Raw genomic sequence first — 22,628 nt, 5'->3', positions numbered from 1 at the left:
TATCAACATGTGTGTGTGTGTATATATATATACACACACATATATATGTATATATAATAAAAGGAAAAAAAGAACAATGTTGTAAACACTGAAAGCCACTATAGTGTGGTTTTGATACTTGGGAAGGAGCCAGAGTGTTGGCTATAATAGATCAATTACTGTTATCTTCAAGTTATGTTGGTCTGGGCTGCCTTCTAAAGGATAAGTCTCTGATCTCTTCCATTTCCACAGCACCTCTAACATGGCACCATTATAATTCTTTGGCCTAATCCTGCCCTGAGAGCCATGTATGTGAATATATGAGCCAACATAAAATTTAGCCAGATCTTCACTTGGGCAGCTTGCATCAACCTTTATTGAAAAGCCTTTAAGTCACGAGAGCTTCTTTCCCTCCCTGGTCGACAGCTAAATAAACTCGGGTCCGTGAGGTCATGGGCTATGAAGTCATTTGATAGGAAGGTATTAGAGAGTGGGTGGGAGTATGTTGGCAGGAGAGCTGAGTTTATTCATCATTCATAAGAGGAGTGGAGCCTTGGAGGAGAAGTGCTAACAAGCGATGCCTGAGGTCGGATGCCCTTATTTTATGGGGTGAAAAACAAGCCTGAGCCTCCAGTTCTGCCCACATGATTCCTCCTCCTTCTTTCACTTGCCCTGCCAGGTTAAGAGACATAGGGCTGGAGCAATTTGAGACGGTGGAGCTGTTTGCAAAGATTATGCTTCCTGCGGCTTTTCTCCTGGCATGCATCCTTCAGCTGCATTACTTTAATGAAGACTTTCTCAAGATCACCAGCCTGAATAATATTGCCATCAGTTTGGAAGGCAAGGCTGACAGGTATTCTCATCACCAGGCCTGCCCCCTGACAGCCCGACATATATTCCAAGAGTCTACACTCAAGAAATGAGATTGAGAATTTCCTCCCCCACATTCCTTTCCATTTGATTCATTTTGACATTAATTAAACATCTACTTTGTACCTGGCACTCTGCCAGCTGTTGGGAATCCAAAGAGACAAACTAAATAGCTCCTTAAGGGATTCATATTCTATGGAAAGAGGAGAGAGAAAACAACAAATATACCAAGAGGAGAAAAATTAAGGAGGGAGGGCTCAGGAGTAACAATTGTTATTTATAATCTGGCCTGGTGGCTTTTTTAATTTGTTGTAGAAATTACAACATTTCTGTCTTTGTGGACTTTTCCATTATCTTCTCTATGTCTCTATTTTCCCCCTTTTGATATGCTTAATTGACTTTTATAAGGAGTTAACTAGCTTGTTGAAAAAGAAAAATAGTATGAACAATAGATAATAACAATGAACATTTATACATCTCTTTAAGGCTGCCAAAGCACTATACAACTAATACCTCATATTGTTCTTACAACAATCTTTGGCAGTAGGTGCTATTGCTATTTCCACTTTCGGCAGATAGAGACGTGTCTAGGGTCGCACGGCTAGTAAGTGTCTGAAGCAGGATTTGAACTCACTTCTTCATTCCAGTTCCAGTTCCAGTGATATTTCACTGTACTGCCTGGATGACTGATTTTGCATAGGCAGATAACATAAGAGAACATGCTCCGGTGTCCTATATTATTCATGATTTTCCTAACTCGAGTTCTTCCTTTTATTGAGAGGGGAAACCTGGGGGGCCCAGGAGGGGAGATCTCCAGCAGCTGTCCCCCTTAATAGAATAAGAGATATCCATTACATGAGAAACCCAGAGTTCATTTTGATTGGACGTGGAAGGCCAGGACCCCATTTTCATGGAGAATCCAACCAGAAGCTCCTAATGAATAAAGGGCAAGTTCTTGGAGGCACAACTCTGTTTTAAGTCATCTGATTCCCAGTCTGTTGATCTGTCTGCTTAGACTCAAAGAAGTAATAGTTCCTGGGTCTTGTATTTTGTTCCAAAGAAGAGGAGAGGAGGAAGTATTTCTGAAATTGGTTTCATTACATTTAGTATCATTTATGATAGTATCAGTTTCCAACATAACTGTTTTGTATTCCCTAGCAATAAGACGACTGAAAAGGATGTATACTTTCTGGCAGATATGTAAGTTTCTTCTTTTCTTTTAATTTTTTGCAGAGAGTTTCTAACCTGCTGTCTCAGTTAATCAGTGAACAAGCATTTATCAATGTGCCAGGCATTTTGCCTGGAAATATAAATTTAAGCAAAAAGGAAAGACAAACCCTACCCTCAAGCAGCTGACATTCTAATAGGGGAAGATAACACATTAAAAAAAGAAGCATAAAGGGGGAGGGAAAGGGGAAGAAGGTATTAATACAAATTTATGAGTAAAATCCAATCTCTAATCAACAAATGGTCGGGGTGGCGGAAGGGTGGGGGAGGCGAAGCTGGCATAACTTTAGCCAATTTCTTAAGGGATTCTCATTCAGCTCTTAGCCACACATCACTCTACCCATTTGTTAGACTAGAAGAAAAATCAGGGGAATGACTACCAAGAAGTTCTGGCTTGGATCATACCATCAGAAGTCATGTCCTTCTATGATCCATGCAGGAAAACAATACCATAGGATGCCAATAGAAAATATAACTTCTAATGTCTTTTCTTACCTCGAGCAATTTTGGGGAATCGGTATCTGGGAGGGGAAGAAAAGAGAATTGGCAATATTTAAAAGCAGGACTCGGAGAGATAGTTAAGAAGAAGAAATGAGAGAATTAGCCAATAAATTATATATATATATATATACATATATGTATATATATATATATATAAAATAAACTATTCCTTTTCTTTTCTTTTTTTAGGCTCAAAGAAATAATGTGGAGATTTCAGAAGAGGTGAGGATTAAACGGCTTCTCCTCTGGCTGGTGGTCACTCATATATTACAGGCTACAGAAGTCCCAATATATTAGTTTACAAAAGTTCTCATATACAGTAGTTATTTAGTTCCCACAGCAACCTTAAAGGGATAAGAGTATTTTGGGGGTTTTTAACCCAAGCTCTATGAATTCCTCTTGTCTCTATTTTGATAAGTATATATCAATATAATTGATTTTATTTATAATTCTATGTATTTTATGCATTTAAGAACATTATTCTGAAGAGTCAATAGGTTTCAATAGACTGGCACAGGGTTCCTCAACATATTCAAAAAAGATGAAGAATCCCTACTATTATCGTTGTTCAATCTTGCCTGACTCTTTGTGACCCTATTTGGTTGTCAAAAAATATGGGAATATTTACCATTTCCTTCTTCAGCTCATCTGACAGATGAAGAAACTGAGGTAAATGGAGTGAAGCAATTTGCTCAGGGTCACGCAGCTGGTAAATGTATGAGGCCAGATTTGAACTCAATAAAATGAGTCTTCCTGACTCCAGGCCTGGCATTTTACCCATTGTGTCACCTAGTTGCCGTATAGCTTCCTATTAAACAGATGCAGAAATTGAGATTCTGAAAAGTTAAATAATTTTTCCAATGTCAAGAAATTAATGATTTTGATATCAAACTGGGTATCCTGGGGCAGCTGGGTGGCTCAGTGGATTGAAAGCCAGTTCCAAAGCCTCAGACACTCCCTAACTGTGTGACCCTGGGCAAATCCCTAGCTCTTACTGCTCTTTAGGCCTTAGAACCAATACATAGTATTGATTCTAAGACAGAAGGTAAGGGTTAAAAAAAAAAAAAAGAAAAAGAACCGGGTATTCTGACTTGTTCAGTTCTTCTATCCCACCAGGTCACTTTCTTGATTTGGAGTCAGTTTTGTCTTGTATACATGAGAAAAATGGTAATGTAACTCAGAATAATGCTAATGGAAGCAGGTCATAGTGGTTTAGAACTCTAAAGAACAAATAAATCAGTTAATTTTTCCATTAGCAGTGATGAGTACCCATTTCATTTGTAACCTTTAAAAACCCAATCCAACAAATGAGGAAGTTGGCAAATGAATCCATGTTTTTGAAGTTTACTTAGTCCATTCTTTTTGTATTCTGTAGCCTGATGCCTGAGAAGAAAAATGATGAAACTCAGAACTCCATGAACAATCTAGACACTGTCATAGTGGATGAAAAGCAGAAGCAAGAGAAAAATGAGCAGCCAGAGCAGGAAGGAACAGCAGGTTAGAAAACTGATCTTCTTCAGTGATAGGTCATATATAATTCTCTCCAAGGATTCCAGTTGTCAGCAGAGCCAAATTCAGACTCCTATATACCAAGAAGTTGATTTCTGTCATTAGAACTTTGCGATATGAATTCAGATCATAGACCTAGACATCATAAAGTTAAACCCTTTCATTTTTACAAATGAGGAAACTGAGACCTGTAGACGTTGAGTGATTGGTCTGAGCTCACGTAGAAATTGACAGAGGGAGGGATTTGAATTCTTTGACTCCAAATTCAGCATTCTTTCCTTTGTAACATATTGATCCCTAGGCACAACACTACTTTAAATGATCAAGTCATTTAGATAAATGACTAATTTTGTATATAAAAAAGCAACCCTCAAACCCTGCTCTCCTCACAAATCACCAAACAGACCTGACTAATTCAACACATCATCTTTTCTCTCCTTCAATAAATATTTATTGGATGCTCTCTTTGTTCAAGGTCCAGAGTGAGAGGAGAGGGAGCATGGAGGATATAAAGATGAGAAAGATATAGTGTAATGCTGTTCTTAAGGAATTTACAATCAGGTAATAGCTAGGATAATAAGAGCTAACATTATGTACCACTTTATTAAAGTTTGCAAAGTACTTTTCCAATATTATCTTATTTGATTCATACCACAACCCTAGAAGATAGATACTATCATTATCCCCATTTTACAAATAAAAAAACTAAGGCAAAAAAGGCTATATGATTTGCCTAGGGCCATACTGCTAGTAAGAACCCAAACCCAGCGTTCTATCTTGGCATCACCTAGCTATCTGGGTAAACCCCGACAAAAAAATACACGTATAATTTATAAGTTTATATACATTATATAATAAAATATACATAAAATATGAAATATATAAAAAGATGAGAGATTTTTAAAAAACCCTTACCTTCCATCTTAGAATCAATATTATGTATTGGTTCTAAGGCAGAAGAGCAGTAAGGGCTAGGCAATGGGGGTTAAGTGACTTGCCCAGGGTCACACAGCTAGGAAGTGTCTGAGATCAGATTTGAACCCAGGATCGGGAGGGATCTTAGGCCTGGCTCTCAATCCACTGAGCCACTTAGCTGCCCCTGAGATAGATTCTTACTTTTAAAAAGTACAAAATGCTGTGGTTCAGCAAAAAATGGAGTCACATCATGTTAGAGAGATAGGAAAACTTCATGGAGGAGGTATAATTTTTGAGATGGATCTTGGAGAATGATGTAGAGAATAAGGCACTGATTTGGGGTTAGAAAAAACTGGGTTCAAATCCTATTCTTTGATACTTATTAGCTGTGACACTGAGCAAGTCTCTCAGGGTCTCAATTTCCACATCTGTGAAATGAAGAGATTGTATTAAATGACCTTTGAGATCCCTTATAGCTATAGATCTGTGATCCTATGAATGAGTAATATTTTGATAGGCAAAGCGAGAGTTGAAGGTTGAAAAGTATTCATATAATTTTAGAGCTTGCAGAGCTTTTGAAGATCACCTAGTCCAACCTCATTTTACAGATGAAGAAACCGAGGCCAGGTTTAATTCAGAGAACCATCTAGGAAAACTTTAAAATTCCTTCCTCTACTGGCTCAGAAGCTGAATGAATTTCGTCATATTCTCCTAGCACCTCCTTTTCTCTCTTTTTAATTCATTTTGGTCACATATGTAGGCAAACTCCATTAGGAAAGACCTTGCTAATTAGGAATATATGACAATTCAGACAGGGACAAGGCTGAAGTCTATTTTTGTGCTTTGTGTAGAGGAGAGGCTTGCAAATTCATTTATTTGGCAAATAGTTGCTACTATGAATAGAATCCTATGGGGTTGTGAAAAGAATATAAATATAAATAGGGTTTCTCCTTACTGTCAACTTCTAAAAAGAGCTTACCCAGTCAGAAAAATGGCTTCATCAAGATCTGAATGAAATGCTTAATTTATTAAAGAGAAACAAGGGGTTTAAGCACTTCCAACACACTTATGCACAAACAATATGCTAATTACATCTCATCTGATCTATTCATTAGAGCAGGTCTGAGAAGACTTCTATTTGGCAATGTTTAATGAGCCCAGGTCTAGTTACTACGCATGCATTTCAAAGTATTCAATGATATGGCTTTCAAAACAATCCCCAATTCAGACTTTTCACTGATGGCTTCAATTAGACTTAATAAGGTTTCAGGATCGTGCTTCTAAGCAGAGGCTTTTTTCCTCCCTTCTCAGAGAAAGAAACAAGAGATTGTGACTGGATGATTGACAAGCTAACTGCTGGTTTTCTGAAACTTCTAGAAATAGTTAATGGAACTCAAGTGTTACTATGGAGACTCCTGGAAATACACATCATTAAGATTGTTTCCACTGTGATCATCTGGATTACGCTTCAAGAGGTTAGTGATCCAGAAGAAATTGCCTTTCAGGGGAATTGTATAGCGGTAATTTTTTTTTGCTAATGTGTGGAAATTTAAATTCAGATTGTGAAAACTTTGAGAGCCAGGTGGGCCTCGAGATGAAAACCAGTCGAGCCCATCTAAACTCAGATTCTGTCTTTCCCAAGACATCACCATTTGATTCTGGAGCTATAAAGTCAGCATGATTCACATGCACAGGAGACTAGAAAACGGAATTGAGGAGGGGGCAGCTGGGTGGCTCAGGGGATTGAGAGCCAGGTATAGAGACAGGAGGTTGTAGGTTCAAATCTGGCCTCAGATATTTCCTAGCCGTGTGACCCTGGGCAAGTCACTTGACCCCCATTTCCTACCCCTTACTGCTCTTCTGCCTTGGAAACAATATACAGTATTGATTCTAAGATGGAGGGCAAGGGTTTAAACCTCCCTCCCCACCCCCGAAAATAGAATCTAATCAACACACTCTAAAATCTTTATTCTAGGTTTCCTTCATGAATTGTCTTTTCTATATTGTCTGGGTGTTTGCATTGCCATATTCGAAGCTACGGCTATATGCATCACACATCTGCACAGTTTGGGCTTGCATGGTGGTCATCTGCAAAATGATGTATCAGCTGAAGTTTGTCAAGCCTTGGACCTACTCTTCTAATTGCACTGAGGTGAGGATTCTGGAAAAGATTAGGGTGACCTTCCATGAGACCAGAGAAAGGACCTCATAACCTAGAGCAGTGATGGTGAACCTTTTAGAGACCAAGTGCCCAAAGTATACTCTCATGCCTCATGTGAGCCCCACCCTTACCCCAGGCAGGGGTGGGAGGGGAAAGAAGCGCTCCCATTGGCCGCTAGGCAGAGGGCGGGTCATGTGAGGAATGTCCTTAGGTGCCTGTGGAGAGGGGGGAGGCGAGCAGCTTCCTCTGGCATGATCTGGCATGTGTGCCATAGGTTTGCCAACACAGACCCGGAGTATTAGGTCTGCAGGGGATTTTAGAGATCACAGTGACTCTAACCCTCTCATACTACAGGGAGCTATGAGGAAGGTGTCTTCCAAGCTACACAAACTTAAATTCTTCTTCTTCTACTTGAGAGGCAGCATGGCATAATAGAGAGCTTCCTTCTAAGGCAGGAAGAACTGGCTGGGAGACCCTAAGCAAGTCATGGCCCCTCAGTACCTCAGAAAAATGAGTCTAAGTTGATGAATATCGCTCTGTCTTAGTAGAGCTCATCACAGATTCAGAACCAAAAAATAATTTTTTCCAATTTGAATATTTATAATAGCCTACTTGTATATGGTAGTATTGTTGTGCATTTCATTCAGTCAGATCTGACTCTTCATGACCCCTTTTGTTATTTTCTTGGCATACTGGAGTGGTTTGCCATTTCCTTATCCAGTTCATTTTACAGATAAGGAAACTGAGGCAAACAGAGTTAAGTGACTTGCCCAAGGTCACATAGCTACTAAGTGTTTGAATCTGGATTTGAACTCAGGTCTTCCTAATTCCAAGCCCAGTATTCTATCCATTATGCCTCCTACCTGCCATATATGGCATGTTCTCTGAATAATAGTAAAACATGATTATCTAATATGTTAAAGTTTATAAAATATTTTCCTCATAGTAGCTTATAAATTTGATATTGGACGCCTATACCCATTTTACAACTGAGACAACTAAGTGCTCTTGTGACTCCAAATCCAGCATTCTTTGCCTCCTCAGTGTCTTGTCTCTTGGAAACAAGTTCTTGTACCAGGAGTAGAGACGTTTTTGTGCAGTTAGGGCAATTTATCTGAAGTTGCAATGCTATTGGGATCTGACTCTTGGGGAAGGAAGTAGGAAAATAAAGGAAGGAGCTACTTTTTTTAAACTTACTATCTTAGAATCAACACTAAGTATTGGTTCCAAGACAGAGTAGTGGTAAGGTGTAGAAAATCAGGGTTAAGTGACTTACCCAGGGTCACACAGCTAGAAAATGTCTGAGAGCTACTTTCTAAGACCATATTGCTAGGAAGACATCCCAAGGGTTTAAATGGTGGACAGCCTGAGTGACAGCAGAGTCTGTTAGAAGAGCCCACAAGCTTAGAGAAGCCCGGAGCTTGGAAATCACAATTCAAGTTCTATTCCCTGATCCCCATCATTTTATAGATGAGGAAATTAAGGTCCATTTTTTAAGGTGGGGCAGCCTTTGGAGGGGGGAGGGGCATGGCACATGATCTTTGTGGGGAGGTACAGCACTCAGTCTGGGGGTGGGGTGAGGGTGGGGCCTGGCATTCTGCATCTAAAAGATTCACCATCACTAGACTAGATGGTTTCTGAAGTTCTTTCCAGCCTGGCATCTATGACCTCAAATACTTTCTGTATGGTGTAAAGATAAAAACTAACATATCATTATCTCCCTTTTACTTAATAGGAGTTGTATCAGAATGGAACCCTTCTATTTGACAACCTGGAGGAGCTGCAGGAGGCCTCTCTCTTATATAACTCCCCTATTGATCCAGCGTACTGGTTTGGGGGGCTAAGAAAATGTGACACTAAAGTGTTGCCTTGCCTGAAGGTAGATGGGGAACTGTCTAGTGGATGTGCATAAAAGAACAGCCCCTCTGTGCTCTCTCTCTCTCTCTCTCTCTCTCTCTCTCTCTCTCTCTCTCTCTCACCCTCTCACCCTTTCTCTCTCTTTCTCTCTCTTTCTCTCTCTCTCTTTCTCTCCCCCTCCCCTCTCTCCCTTCTCTTCTCTTCTCTTCTCTTCTCTTCTCTTCTCTTCTCTTCTCTTCTCTTCTCTTCTCTTCTCTTCTCTTCTCTTCTCTCTCTCTCTCCTCTTCTCTTTTCTCTCTCTCTCTCCTCTTCTCTTTTCTCTCTCTCTCTCTCTCCCTCTTCTCTCTTCTCTTCTCTTCTTCTCTCTCTCTCTCTGCCTCTCTCTGTTTCTCATTTGTTTTTGTTGTTCAGTCATTTTTCAGTTGTGCCTGATTATTTATGACCCTGTTTGGGATTTTTTTTGGTAAAGATATTAGAGTGGTTTGCCATTTCCTTTTCCAGCTCATTTCATAGATAAGAAAACCGAGGTAAACAGGGTTAAGTGATTTGCCCAGTCACATAGCTAGTAAGTATCTGAGTCCAGATTTGAAATCAGGAAGATGTGAGCTCCTGATTCCAAGCTCAGAGCTGTATCCACTGCACCATCTAGCTGCCCCACAATTTCATTTATCCCTCTCGTTTTACCAATGGGGAAACTGAGGCCCAGAGAAGAACAGTGTTTTTCCCAGTGTCACATTTGTAGTAAGCAGCCAGACCAATATTTGACCCCTGGTGTCCTGGCTACAAATCCTGGGCTCTTTTCATGACAACAAACTTCCCGTTATTCCCTGTCTCTGTTTTGCTCTCAGAGTTTTTCAGCAGCAGACTCGGAAACTAGGAATAGATTAAGAGTAAGCAGACACTAAAGTAGGTTTATTAAAAAAATAAAGAAAGTGACTTGGCCTGAGTTCTAAGTAAAAAGGTTTCAGGCCTCAGCAGAGCACTGTTTAATTTCAGGATCCCAAACCAGAAACTGTAAAATGGACAATCCAAAGATCTCCAATTACCTATGAGCAGAGATTGTGTTTGGTTCTCATGTCTTTGCCTGCAGATGAGAAGATACATTTCAAAGATTTTTCAGGGCAATTGAAGTTTAATCCAAGCAAGGTATATCTACAAGATTTATGAATAGCAAGGAAGTAGATCTGGGCTGCAGCTCTGTTTTCAATCTGTTTCAGAAGATGGGAAACACTACTAGATGTGTTGAGCCTTGAAAATAACATCATTCTTTATCTTAAAAAGCTAGTTCTTATTTTAAAACTGCCCTAGGATGACTGGCTCATTGGTAGCATAGTTAAGGGGAAATAATCTAATAAAAGAAACCCTTTCATGTCCATGTCCTATATCTCTAGGGGAAAATGAGGGATATTTATAACCCATCATTAAACTTGGAGAGTATTTCATCATCCACCATTTAATATCTGGGGGGGAAATCTTGTGTTTTCATACTATACAGATTCCTCTCGTGCAAGAAAGGAAAGATACTTATGACTGATTCGAAGTGATAGCATCTTTTACTAAGTGCCATTTTTAAAAGCATTGGTCTATTTTTACAATAAAATTTCATTAACCACATTATTATTGAGAAGCCAAATAACTAGAAAGTGGAATTCTTAGGCCAGGGACAAATTCAGCAAGAGGGGAAGTGAAGGATTAGGATGGTTGTCCAAGAGGATGATGGGACCTGAAGTGCTGCAGTGCCCAAAAAGGGATATTTCCCTAGATGAGTCCAGACCCTAAAGGGGGTTGATGAGGAGAAGCAGAGTGGCGGGTTCCTTAGGGAGAGTGTCTCAGGGGTGGTCAGATCTCACAGCAGAGGAATATAAGGTATGGGGATGGTGGTTGCTGTAGGGAAGGAAGCTTGCTTCTCAGGAGATGGTGAAATGCATGCCTCCATCCAAATCAGCCCTCTGAGACAAAGTTCTAATTGCATCGAGCTAGTGACTCTGAAATGCCAGAGTGACTCTGAAAGGCAGACTAATGCTTACTGTTATATGGAACGTAGAATTGGGCACAGGTTCTGAATTGGGATATTGACTTAAGAACTATAAAATATAATCAAGCAAAGTAAGAGAATGAATTATCATTAGTTTAAATTTTTTTTTACTTGTCAGTAGTCATAATTTTACTAAGCATTTTCCCCTAGATCAATTGAAAACAAATGTCTTGGGGCAGCTAGGTAGCACAGTGAATAGAGCACCAGGCCTGGAGTCAGGAGGACCCAAGTTCAATTCTGGCCTCAGATACTTCCTAGGCAAGTCATTTAACTATGATTGCCTACTCCTTGGCCCTCTTCTGACTTAGAACTGATACTAAGAAAGAAGATAAGGGTTTTTAAAAAATAAAAATAAAAAACCAAATGTCTTGAAAATGTACAGAACTTTTTGGCTTCGTGATAGTCCAGACTTTGAGTTATTCACTTTGCTTTGCAAATACTGGTCATGAAAATGAATATTTCTTTTGAAAATATGCTCTTGAGCTAAAATGATGTCAAATTAACCATTTTATTCTCTAAAAGAAATAGTTTAGTACTTGGGGAGAAGGCTGAGAGTGAATTTCAGATTTTTTGTTTATTTTGCTAAGCAAGGATGAGCAAATATAACAAGTTTTTGCTAATATCCAGCACCCTATCTCTCTGACTTTACAGAATCATCTCATTATCTTGGCACTAATGGCAATCGAGGCCACTGTGTACAGGCACCAGAAATTCTACCGGTGCCTCAAGCAGCTGAAACAACCTCTGATGGGCACCATATTTGAGGGCGTCACTAGAGAGCACCTGGATGATGGACTACTGAGCACTGTCAAATATTTTATTAACTATGGCTTCTATAAGTTTGGGTTAGAGGTGAGACACCCTCTCCTTACCTCTATTCTTGCCCGGAACATTAATCTAGAACACAAGAACCAGAAGAGACCTTAGGAATTGTCTGGTCTAGGGATTCAGAAGGTTTTTTTGTGTGTGTTGGATGCCTTTATCAGTCTGGTGAAGTCTATGGATCCCTTCCACTGAGACTCAGTGAGTTGTGTTGATCCTAGGTCACCTACGTATTAAATAGCAGAGCCAGGATTACATTCTGGCTACATAAGGTTAACTTTGCTTCTGGGTCTCTGACAGGAATAACTAGAACTGTGTCAGAATTTGGTGCCATGATGCTTCCTAAACATATAAATTATGCTTAGAGAAATTTGTTATCTCAGATAATACTTAATTACTAACTTACAGTTTCTCTGTTAACTCCAATAAATTCAGTTCAGTTCTATGGTATAGTGGATAGGACACTAGAATTGGAGTCAAGAAGGTCCAAATTTTGCCCCAGACATTAGCTGTTTGAGCCTGGGGAAATCTCTTCTAACCTTCGGACTCCATCTCCATCCAGCTACTTATTAGTGATCACAAACTAAATGTATCTTAAACATCTTAAATTCAATATGTTCAAAACTGAACTCATTATCTTTTCAAATTGTTGAATTTCTGTTTGCCTCAGGCTCCTGATCTGTAAAGTGGGGATGATAATAAAGCATTTATTTACCTTCTGGAATTGTGAGGCTCGAATGTGATAATATTTGTAAAGTGGTCTGTAAACCTTAAAGGGCTATGTAAATATTAACCATTACTATTATTACCTCTCTCACTAGATTATGAGTTCCCTAAGAACAGAAATTGTTCACCATCATAATTAAAATTCTAATTTCTCTAGTTCTTTATGATTTGCAAGAACCCCATGAGACAGACACACAGAGAAAAACAGCCTTAAAATGTTTCATTTATTGCAAGCTTTTTAAAAAAGTAATCTATATTTAGTAGAGATTTGCATCTCTACTAATCCTCTTTTTCTGCTCTACGTTATATGTGAAAATGATCTTTTTAGTCTTCCTTAAATTCAGACTAAGAATAAGATTTAAGAATCCTGTGAGATCTATATTTGCAGTACTATTTTACATATTGGAAAACAGGTTCAGAGAATTTAAGGAATTTCTCCAAGATCACCAGTTGGAGCTGAGATTTGAATTTTAGTCATCTGATTTGGGATAGATAGGTAGTTGCAGTGGGCAGAGCTTTGGGACTAAAGTCACGAAGATTCATCTTCATTTGTTCAAATCTGACCTCAGACACTTACTAGCTGTGTGACCCTGGGCAAGTTACTTAACACTGTTTGCCTCAGTTTCCTCATCCGTAAAAGGAACTAGAGAAGGAAATGATAAACACTCCAGCATCTTTGCCAAGAAAACCCCAAATAGGGTAAGCCACTTAATCCTGTTTGCCTTAGTTTTCTCATCTGTGTAAGATTAAAATTAATATCCAATAACTCCAAGTATTATATTTTATAAGATTTATCAAAAATCACTTAAAGTAGAGGAAAAATAAAGTCTGAGTAAAGAGCAGTTTTTTTCCCAGCTGCGTTTGTGGGAAAAGAGAGAGGAGGGGGAGGGGTTACAGAAAGTCTATCTCCAAAACAGTTAGGATGTAATGTGAGGCTGAAAGTGGGATGCTGGGAATTGTAGTTCAAGGATATAGAAATTAATTACACATCTATAAAATGAACCGGAGAAGGAAATGGCAAACTATTCTAGTATCTGTGCCAACAAAACCCCAAAAGGGATTAGGAAAAGTCAGATATAATAAAAAAAAAAAAATGACTGAACACCAACATCTAGGCTGGGAATTAAGTACAGTACACCACTGAGCTGCTTCTCAGTTATGGTTTCCTTCAATTGCTTGGCATGCGAAGTCCTTAATAAATGTTTATTAAGTGAGTTAGAAACAATGAAATACAGCTTCTAGACTCTGACACTGAAGTGGCCCTCCTCCCATCAGCCCACATATTTAATTCAATTATTTATTAAATTTCTATTTGCCTTCCAGATGTGTTTTGTTGCCGTTCTGATTGTCGCAGGACACCGCATGGATTTTTATTCCCTGGTCCACGTCTGCTCATTGATTTATTTGCTGCATCTTCGGAGGAGGAAAGCAATTGCTGAGGCCTGGCCAAGCTACTGCGGGTTTCTTGCTAGTCTAATGACCTTTCAGTACCTTTTATGTGTTGGAATCCCTCCAGCCTTTTGCAAAGGTGAGCTCATCGGATAGCTGAGCACACATCTTAGAACGGGGACCTTGCTCTTGTCCTTGGGTCTGGGCAGAGCCCTTCAAGTGTTCAGCTCCCCAAAAAAGCTAAAAAGGCTCTTCCTCTCCTCAGATTTCTCATAACACTTTGACTGTATCTTTCCTTGTAAAGAAGTAATTTCCATATAATTTAACTTAAATAATAATTATTATTATTGTGGTTATTCAGTCATTTTAGTCATGTCTGGCTCTTTGTGACCCCATTTGGGGTTTTCTTAGGAGAGATAATGGAGTGTTTGCCATTTCCTTCCCTAGCTCACTTGACAGAGTTAACTGAGGCCAACAGGGTTAAGTGAGTTGCCCAGGGCCACACAACTACGAAGTGTCTGAGGCCATGTTTGAAGTCATCCTAATCAGGTCATCCTAATTCCAGACCCAGAGCTGTAGCCACAAAACCACCTAGCTGCCCCAACAAATAATATACATTAATAACACAAAATAAATAAATAAACAAATGTTTATAATATAAAATATAACTATAATATAAAATAAAAATAAAAATAAATTTAAAAATAATAGTAGTTTGCCTTTAGAGAGGACTTTAAGGTTTATAAAGCACTTTACATATGTTATTTTACTTGCTCTTCATAATAACTGTAAATTCTATTCTTATCCCTATTTTTCTGATGAAGAAACTGAGGCAAAGAGAGGCTAAGTGATTTGTCCAAGTTCGTTCAGCTACTAAATGTCATGGCGGCATTTGAGCTCAAGTCTTCATGACTCCAGGCTCAGCGCTCTATCCTGGGAGCCACCTAACACAGGAGGTATGAGTCTGGAGTCTGGCGGCGGAAAGATTCCTGGATTGGAAATCACAGGGCCTGATTCAAATCCTCACTCAGCCCCTTGATACCTGGGTAGCTTTGGGCAAGTCTAACTTCTCTAGGCCTCAGTTTCTTCATGTGTAAAGTGAAGAGATGAAAGTTCCTTCAATCTCTTGATCTATGATCCTGAAAAGCTAAGATATTCCTAAACAAGTTTAGTTGTATCCATATTCATCTATATTTTATTATAGATTTATTTATCAATAATTACAGTTATTTTTATTAGTTTTATTATATATTTTATTTTATATTTATTTTAAATTTATTTTATATAAGTAACATATTTATATAATATTTATTATATAAATATATATTCATATTATTATATTGTTATCTATTTACTAATATAATATTATATAATTACTTATGGTATAGAAATTAATTTATATGTTGATATATTTTATTTCTAAAAACTAAACCTTTTTTAGCATTTAAAATTTTTTTTGAGTTTTGAATTCTTTCCCTCTGTAAGATTAAAGTTAATGTCTTTTTTTACTCCTTACACCTCCCACCCTTCCTTTGTGAGGGCAAGGAACATGATATCAGTTATACATGTGAAATCATGCAAAGCCTGTCTCTATATCAGCCATGTTGCAAAAAACAAAACAAAACAAAAAACCCCAAGAAGAATAAAGTAGGTGAAAAAGATACGCTTCGATCTGCATTCAGACTCTATCCATTCAGTATTATTTTAAAAACATCATTTAATAAAAAATAAAATTACCCAGCATTTGGTTAGTGTTTCCAGTTGTTCTGAGCATGGTTTTCTGTCTTATATAGCTTCAGCCAATACAATAAGTCTGGGGAGTGTGTAGATGAAGTGGGAGACAGCAGGCCCATTTTGGCAGGGAAGAAAATTAAGTCATGGAGATACAAGGTGAGATTCAGGTCAGACAGCTAGCACTCTGGCTTCCCAGGGTTTCCCCTGCTGTATTCTATTGCTTCAGATGGGGAAAAAAAACCAGAGTAGAGATTTCAAAATAATACTTTTTATCAATATTCATTTCTCAGTATTACTTCACACGTCCCAGGTTAATCACTGGCCTAGAACAGGGATGTCACACACATGAGGTCTGTAACAGTCTAGAGTACATCCTGATCCAGATTAAAAGGTAATTGGGAAATATCTTACAAAATAAATAAAAATGCAATCAAACACGCAGAATGTTAATATGCCCCTCTAGGGATCCTTATGAACTGTATGGCAACCTCTATTTCTATTGGAATGGCCCACCACAGCCTAGTGGATGGGCTCAAGTTCAAACTGAGACTCCAATACATAGGAGATGTGTCTCCCTGGGTTTAGCTTTTCTGGGTCTCAGCTGCCTCATCTGTAAAATGAAGGAGCTGGATTTGACGGCCTTCAGGTTTCCTTCCAGCTCTGAATCTTTTCTCAATACTTAGAGCACCTCTATTTTTATCAGTAGGACAATTGTGAACCTTTATAGACAGTTTTTTGAGTTGCTGCAGAGAAAATAATCTGCCCTTCCGAGATGTAAAATAATCTGCCCTTCCGAAATGTTCTCTCCCTGGCGAGGCTGGGAATTCAACACACATGTCAGATGCTAAGTCCAAATTCGGGGAGCTTTCCTCTTCTCCAGGAGGACCTGTCAGAGTTTGGACTCTGCTGGCAAATGCATCAAGAACTCATGGTCCGGGTCCTCCCTTTTTTAAATAAGAAAGTTAGACTAAACCAGGCCTTTTTTTTTTTTAAACCCTTAATTTTTATCTTAGTAATTCTAAGACAGAAGGGCAATGGCTAGGTAAATGGGATTAAGTGACTTAAGTCCAGGGTCTGAGGCCAGATTTGAACCCTGGTCCTCCTGAGACTAGGTTTGCCACTCTATCCACTTTGCCATCTAGTAGCCCCAACAACCATACCCTCTTAACCCGGTGTCTGCAAACTGGGACTGGAGAATATGGGTGGGAAAAAAAATTCCATCTTTCTTTTCTTTGGTTTCTTTTTGTAATTCTTTGTATTCTATCTTATACATTTAAAAATATTATTCTGAGAAAAATCTCCATGGGCTTTGCCTGACTACAGATGAGTCCGTGACACAGTAAAAGGTTATGAAATCCTAACCTGGCTAATTTGGCTCTGGTCTTGATGGACTTGGCTTTGAATCTTGCCTCTGTCACTTACTAGTTCTGTGACCCTGGCCAAGTCACTGAAACTTTCTGAACCTCGGTGTCTTGCTCTACAAAATGAGTGGTTTGGATGATTCTATTATGCTCTTTTAATCTCAAAGGTCTCTTAGCTCCTAAACAATTCCTATAATATCCTATTCCCTGCCCCATTCCCATCCCTTACCCACCCACAGATGCCATAATGAGAGATCAGAGATGGGCTTTTCTCTCAAAAAAAATGCATTAGAAGAATATTGATTCAACGTGATTAAAAATATGATAACTATAATAGAAAATCTGTCCTACAGATTACCCGTGGAGATCCATGAGACCAGCAATCCATTCAAATCTCATCAAGTGGTTGTATCTCCCAGATTTTGCCAAGAAACCAGATGCTCTTTTTTTGCTGTGTGAGTAGCTGCTGTTTCTCTTTGCTACTGTCCTAAAAGATGCTTGAGACCAAATGGGCTTTGCAGGGTCTAGTAAAGCATTACTCCCACCTTGTGTGGTTCCGTGTTATAGTATACATGGGTTTGTCACCCTCTTCCAACAGCTTCACCGCTAAAAGGAAGGAAAGAAGGTAGCAAGCATTTAGTAAGCACCTACTATATGTCAGGGAACATACTAAGTGCTTTATAAATATGATCTCATTTAATCCTCACAACCACCTTGGGGTGTAGGTGCTATTATTACCCCTATTTTACATTTGTTGAAACTGAGGCAGACAGAGGTTAAATGACTTCCTCAGGATCACACAAGTAATAATTATCTGAAGCTGGATTTGTACTCAGATCTTCCTGACTCCAGACCCAACCCATTTCATATTTAAAATATTCCCAAGTTATATTTTGAAAGTGAAAGCTCCTTGCCTCCAAAAGAAATCATTCTTGTACTTTTTGCTTTAGGTGGCCTCAGTTCTTCTAAGAACTTCTAAACAATTTATTGAAGCTTTACTTATTTGTGAAGAAGAAGAAATAAAGGGAAATCTCTCATTCCATTCCTCCATCTCCTAACTTTTCCCTGGCACTGTGGTTTAGTGAGAAGAGCTTTGATCTGGCAATTGAGAGACAGAGACACTTCCCCCAATTCTGCCATTCACCAGTTTTGCCTCCTTGAGCCAAAAACTTCCTTCTTTGAGCCTCCCTTTCTTATTGGAAAATGAGGGAATTGGTAACCAGATGAGCTCTAAGCTCTCTTCCAGCTCTAAAACTGGGATTCTTTGAACTCCTTCCCAGCAGACTTCCTGACCATACACACAATCTATTACTTTCTTTGAAAACTGAGCTTTTAAAGTTGGTGCTGAGGGCGGGGGATGGTCAACTCAAGGTCCAATTGGACTTGGAGTTTTGCTTGGAACCATGGACCATGAATTATGGGCTTTCTGCATTCCTGGGTTAAACTTAACTTACTTAAACCCCCTCTTAAATGGGGAATTTACTCTACTCCATATCTATTCCACATAGACTCAATGTCATAACGAGCCATTCTGTGCCTTGAATGAGTGCCATGAAACACATGGAGACAGAGTGGGGAGATCAGTGGGTGTACCAGACTACTGCATGGCCACTTCTGGGGAGGAAGATGTGTGGTGGCAGGTTTGGTGGGAAAGCAGAGTGAGTTCAGGACTGAGAAGAGCTCGCTTAGGCTTCAGCAGCCAGTGGTGATGGGGAATGGGGACCAAGTCTTCTTATCAGATAGCTTCCTATTTTTAAGGTATTTTGCTGCTAACTAGGTATTAGATGAATTTGCTTCTTAATTGCTCCATAGGATTAGTCTAGAGACCTATCAGCATCCTCTAAATTTCCATGTTCTGGGCAAAGCCCTGATTGCCCTGCCCTGGCTATGACTTCCACACAGACCCTTTGGTGATATTGTTAATGTCCTACTTAGTTGCTAGTTACAGATCACAACAGCCTCTTTGTTTTCCTTTTTTCTCACCTTTTCCCAAAAGGGAGATGATAAGGGAATTAGTTCACAAAGTGATTTGAGAGGATGAATGATTCTATTAGAGTATAAAGTTTTACTGCCCTAAAGGACTTGACCCATGAAAAGTGACTTCAGTAGAACTGGTTGCATGAACACTTGAGCAGAATTGGAGCAGAATGCCTTGCAAAGACTCTAATTCCATGCCTACATGTCTTCACAGATGATTTTTTGCTTCTGCTCTTTGCCTCTCTCCAGAGGCAAGTATTTGAAGATGAGAATAAGGCTTCTGTGAGAATGCAGGTAGGAGAGAATGTGGAGATAAGCCAAGATTTAATTCCAGAAGACCTCAGTCAGCTCACTACAATACCAAACTTTATTTACTGCCGGTAAGACTCAAAATCCACTGAAGTCACAGAACCTTAATTCTCTCTCCGGTTCATCTCATGCTTATTGCTTTAATAAAATTATTGCTTTAATAAAATTTCCTCAGAACAGTCTGAACTTTCCCCTCTTGAAATCTAGTCCTATAGAGACAGCTAGGTGACATAATGGATAGAGAAGAGTCAGGAAGACTTGAGTTTTAGTCCTGTCCCAGATATTTACTTAGCAGTGTGACCCTTCGCAAGTCTCTCCACCTCTGCCTCAATTTACCCAAATGTAAGTTTGAGATAATAATAGCATGCACATCACAGGATTGTTGTGAGGAGCAAGTGAGATAATAGATAAAGTACTCTATAAACCTTAAAGCACTATACTAATGCTACCTATTATTATTAGCTATTATTACAATTCCATCTTTTTTTTTAGTAAATAGCTTTCTAATGCTTCCAGGTTATTTTATTTAATCCCTGGAAATTTTTTTTGAGTTCTTTCCTTTTATTGGGCCATACGATCATAGGATTTAGACCTGGAAGAAATTTTAGTAATCATTTCATTCAGCTCCTCATTTTACAAATATGGGAACTAAGACTTACAAAGGAGAATACTTGCTCAGAGTCATCTCACCCTCTGAAAGCCCAAATGTCTACCTAGATTTTGACTCACCTGTTCTGTCCTCTAGGTCCTACCTGGATATGGCTAAAGCCATTGTGTTCAGCTACCACCTCTGGTTTGTGCTCTGCCTGGTTTTCCTCACGGGAACAACTCGTATCAATATCCTTTGTACTGGCTACCTGGTGGCCTTTTTCTACTTCATGCTCCATGGAAGGGCCCTCCTATTGAGACCTGTGAAAATTATTCTCCATCAGTGGGACTACCTGATAATATACACTGTTCTGGTGATTGCCACAAAGAACCTTCTAAGTGTATGTTTGTGCCTTGACATAACCTCCTGGGGTTTGATTTGTCCAGCTCTGCCTTCTTAATATCTTTTTTTTAATGGGGCAACTAGATAGCATAGTAGATAGAGCATCAAACCTGGAATCATAATGGCCTGGGTTCAGATTTGGCCTTAGATTCTTCCTAGCTGTGTGGCCCTGAGCAAGTCATTTAACCCTGTTTGCTTAGCCCTTGGACTTTTTATCTTAGAGTTGTTATTAAAATAGAATATAAGGATTTTTTAAAAAGACCTTAAAAAGAGGAAAAGATGTTACCAAGAGAGTGTGCTTTAAAAAATCATGATTTTCATCTATTTTACCAAGATAGAGAACCCCAAAGAGGCATCAATGACATAATAATAAAATATGGCTTAAGAGCTCAGAGGACCTGGGTTTGAATCCTGCCTCTGACACATACTATGTGACCTTAGGCAAGTCACTTATCTTCTCAATATAGTAGTAGCTAACTCTGTTAGACTACAAATTTCAGAGAAGGTGCTAACTTGCATTGGCAGAATTTTCCCATCTGGGAATTCCCAAATCAATGAAATCATAAGTATAGGCCCTAACTTTAACCTAGAAAACACAAAAGAATGCCTAAAATGTCACCATTTAGTGCATGCTTCTTAGAGAAACTTTTGAGACTAAAGAGCTATGAATTTGAGTGGTGGTAGAAGAAATAAAAATGATAGAGGGGAAATGGAATAATTAGCAAATCAGGACTAGAATCTATTATTGGGAATCATTTTTTGGGACTGGGCATGTGATTTCTTTGAGATAGAAAATGTGTAGATAAGAAAATGTCTCCCTGTTAGTATAGGTCAGCACTTTCTCTGCAATATGTAGTCTTAGAGAATTCCCTAGAGAACTAAAAAATCAAATGATTTGCCAGAGGGCACACAGTTAGTATGTCAGAACCAAGTTTCCTTGGCTCTGAGTCCAAATCTCTATCCGCTGTACCACATTGCCTCTCAGAGTCCACTGTTAAAATTTTGTAAATCTGCATGCCATTTAAATTACTCCTCCAAAGCTCCATCCTGACTTGTGGAGAATCTTGGATTCTGAAAGACTGCTAGAATGCACAAAGCACCAGCAAGTCCTAAAGCAAGCAGGACAAGCTTCGAAGATATTCTATCTGTGGTCCAAGGACCAAGCAAACTAATTGTGGAGAGATCATGGCCAGAAGATTGGCCACAAGGTGGAGACTGTTTTTTGTTGATGAGATGATCAACTAAGGCATGGAGAAGCTATGATCTGCACTGTGTACACAGTGAAATCACAGGTCTAAATACTATTGAAGAATAACCACCTTGTGCAGGGCTTGGCATACAGATGGTGCTAAATAAATGCTTGCTGATTAATTTATATAACTTCATATTTCTTATTTTATTTGATCCTTATTGTGAGGCAGGACAAGTATCGTTATCTTCATTTTACGAAAGAGGAAAGTGAGATGTATGTAGCTTCATTTACTTGTGAGGTCATGCAGCAAAAGCAAAGGTAAGGTCTTGAACTTAGGTCTTCTGTTCCTAGCCAGTACTTCTCTTGTACTGTTTCTTTGGCTACTACAATGAATGCAGAAATCCAGAAATCACACAGAGATTCATCTATCCAGTTTAGCTTTGGAATAAATGAACCTTAAAATCATTTGACATCTTAGGATTCTGTACTTAGCTTTTCCTGTGTTCCTTCTTTGTAGGTTGGAGCTTGTGCCTATCTGGAAGGATTGCTGAATTCCCACTGCTGGCTTGTTCACAGTTTTAGCATGTACTGCACAATAGGTGGCTACAGCTTGTGTAAGTACCCAGTCTGCTCTTCTGATCATTAGTGTAAGTGACTGACCAACTGCTCTCATCTCTGGCATTTGTGCCATCTCCCTGCATTCTCTTCCTGTTTCCAAAGGGAAAAGACCAAGGAAGTTGAGCAGAAGCTTCACGCAAAGTTGATTCACTAAGCACAGCTCATTCTAAACAAGAATGTGGAGAGAAACCAAGCTTATTAGAGAAGCTTTTGAGACTAAAGAACTGAAGTTGAGTGATGGTAGAAAGAAATAAAAATGGTAGAGGGGAAATGAAATGATTTATGAATTAGCAAAACTGGCCCTAAAATTTTAATACATTCATTTTCTCAGAAAAAAATGTCATGAACTCATTTAGTAAATGAGTATTCACTGGGTTCCTGTGCTGATAGGATAAATGAAAGGAAAGAAGTGGGGAAGGAAGGGAGGAAAAAAGAAAGGAAGGAAGAAAGGAAAA

At 39.0% G+C, this 22,628-nt stretch overlaps 1 protein-coding gene across 1 annotated transcript in view; it reads left to right on the top strand.

Moving 5' to 3' along the window:
• Nucleotides 1-22,628, top strand: part of LOC123233568 (piezo-type mechanosensitive ion channel component 2-like) — a 107,647-nt gene that overhangs the window by 31,597 nt on the left and 53,422 nt on the right. Inside the window, exons 14-25 of the mRNA XM_044659639.1 lie at nucleotides 659-832; nucleotides 3,953-4,074; nucleotides 6,319-6,476; nucleotides 6,977-7,153; nucleotides 8,901-9,012; nucleotides 9,647-9,648; nucleotides 11,682-11,906; nucleotides 13,926-14,130; nucleotides 17,440-17,541; nucleotides 19,278-19,443; nucleotides 20,118-20,361; nucleotides 22,073-22,169. Of these exons, the coding sequence (XP_044515574.1) occupies nucleotides 659-832; nucleotides 3,953-4,074; nucleotides 6,319-6,476; nucleotides 6,977-7,153; nucleotides 8,901-9,012; nucleotides 9,647-9,648; nucleotides 11,682-11,906; nucleotides 13,926-14,130; nucleotides 17,440-17,541; nucleotides 19,278-19,443; nucleotides 20,118-20,361; nucleotides 22,073-22,169 (1,784 nt within the window). The remainder of the gene's footprint in view (nucleotides 1-658; nucleotides 833-3,952; nucleotides 4,075-6,318; nucleotides 6,477-6,976; nucleotides 7,154-8,900; nucleotides 9,013-9,646; nucleotides 9,649-11,681; nucleotides 11,907-13,925; nucleotides 14,131-17,439; nucleotides 17,542-19,277; nucleotides 19,444-20,117; nucleotides 20,362-22,072; nucleotides 22,170-22,628) is intronic.

The sequence above is a fragment of the Gracilinanus agilis genome, chromosome 2, assembly GCF_016433145.1.
Source record: "Gracilinanus agilis isolate LMUSP501 chromosome 2, AgileGrace, whole genome shotgun sequence".
NCBI classification, from domain to species: domain Eukaryota; kingdom Metazoa; phylum Chordata; class Mammalia; order Didelphimorphia; family Didelphidae; genus Gracilinanus; species Gracilinanus agilis.
The sequence above is the reverse complement of the archived record's forward strand: the minus strand, read 5'-3'. Positions and strand labels throughout refer to the sequence as shown.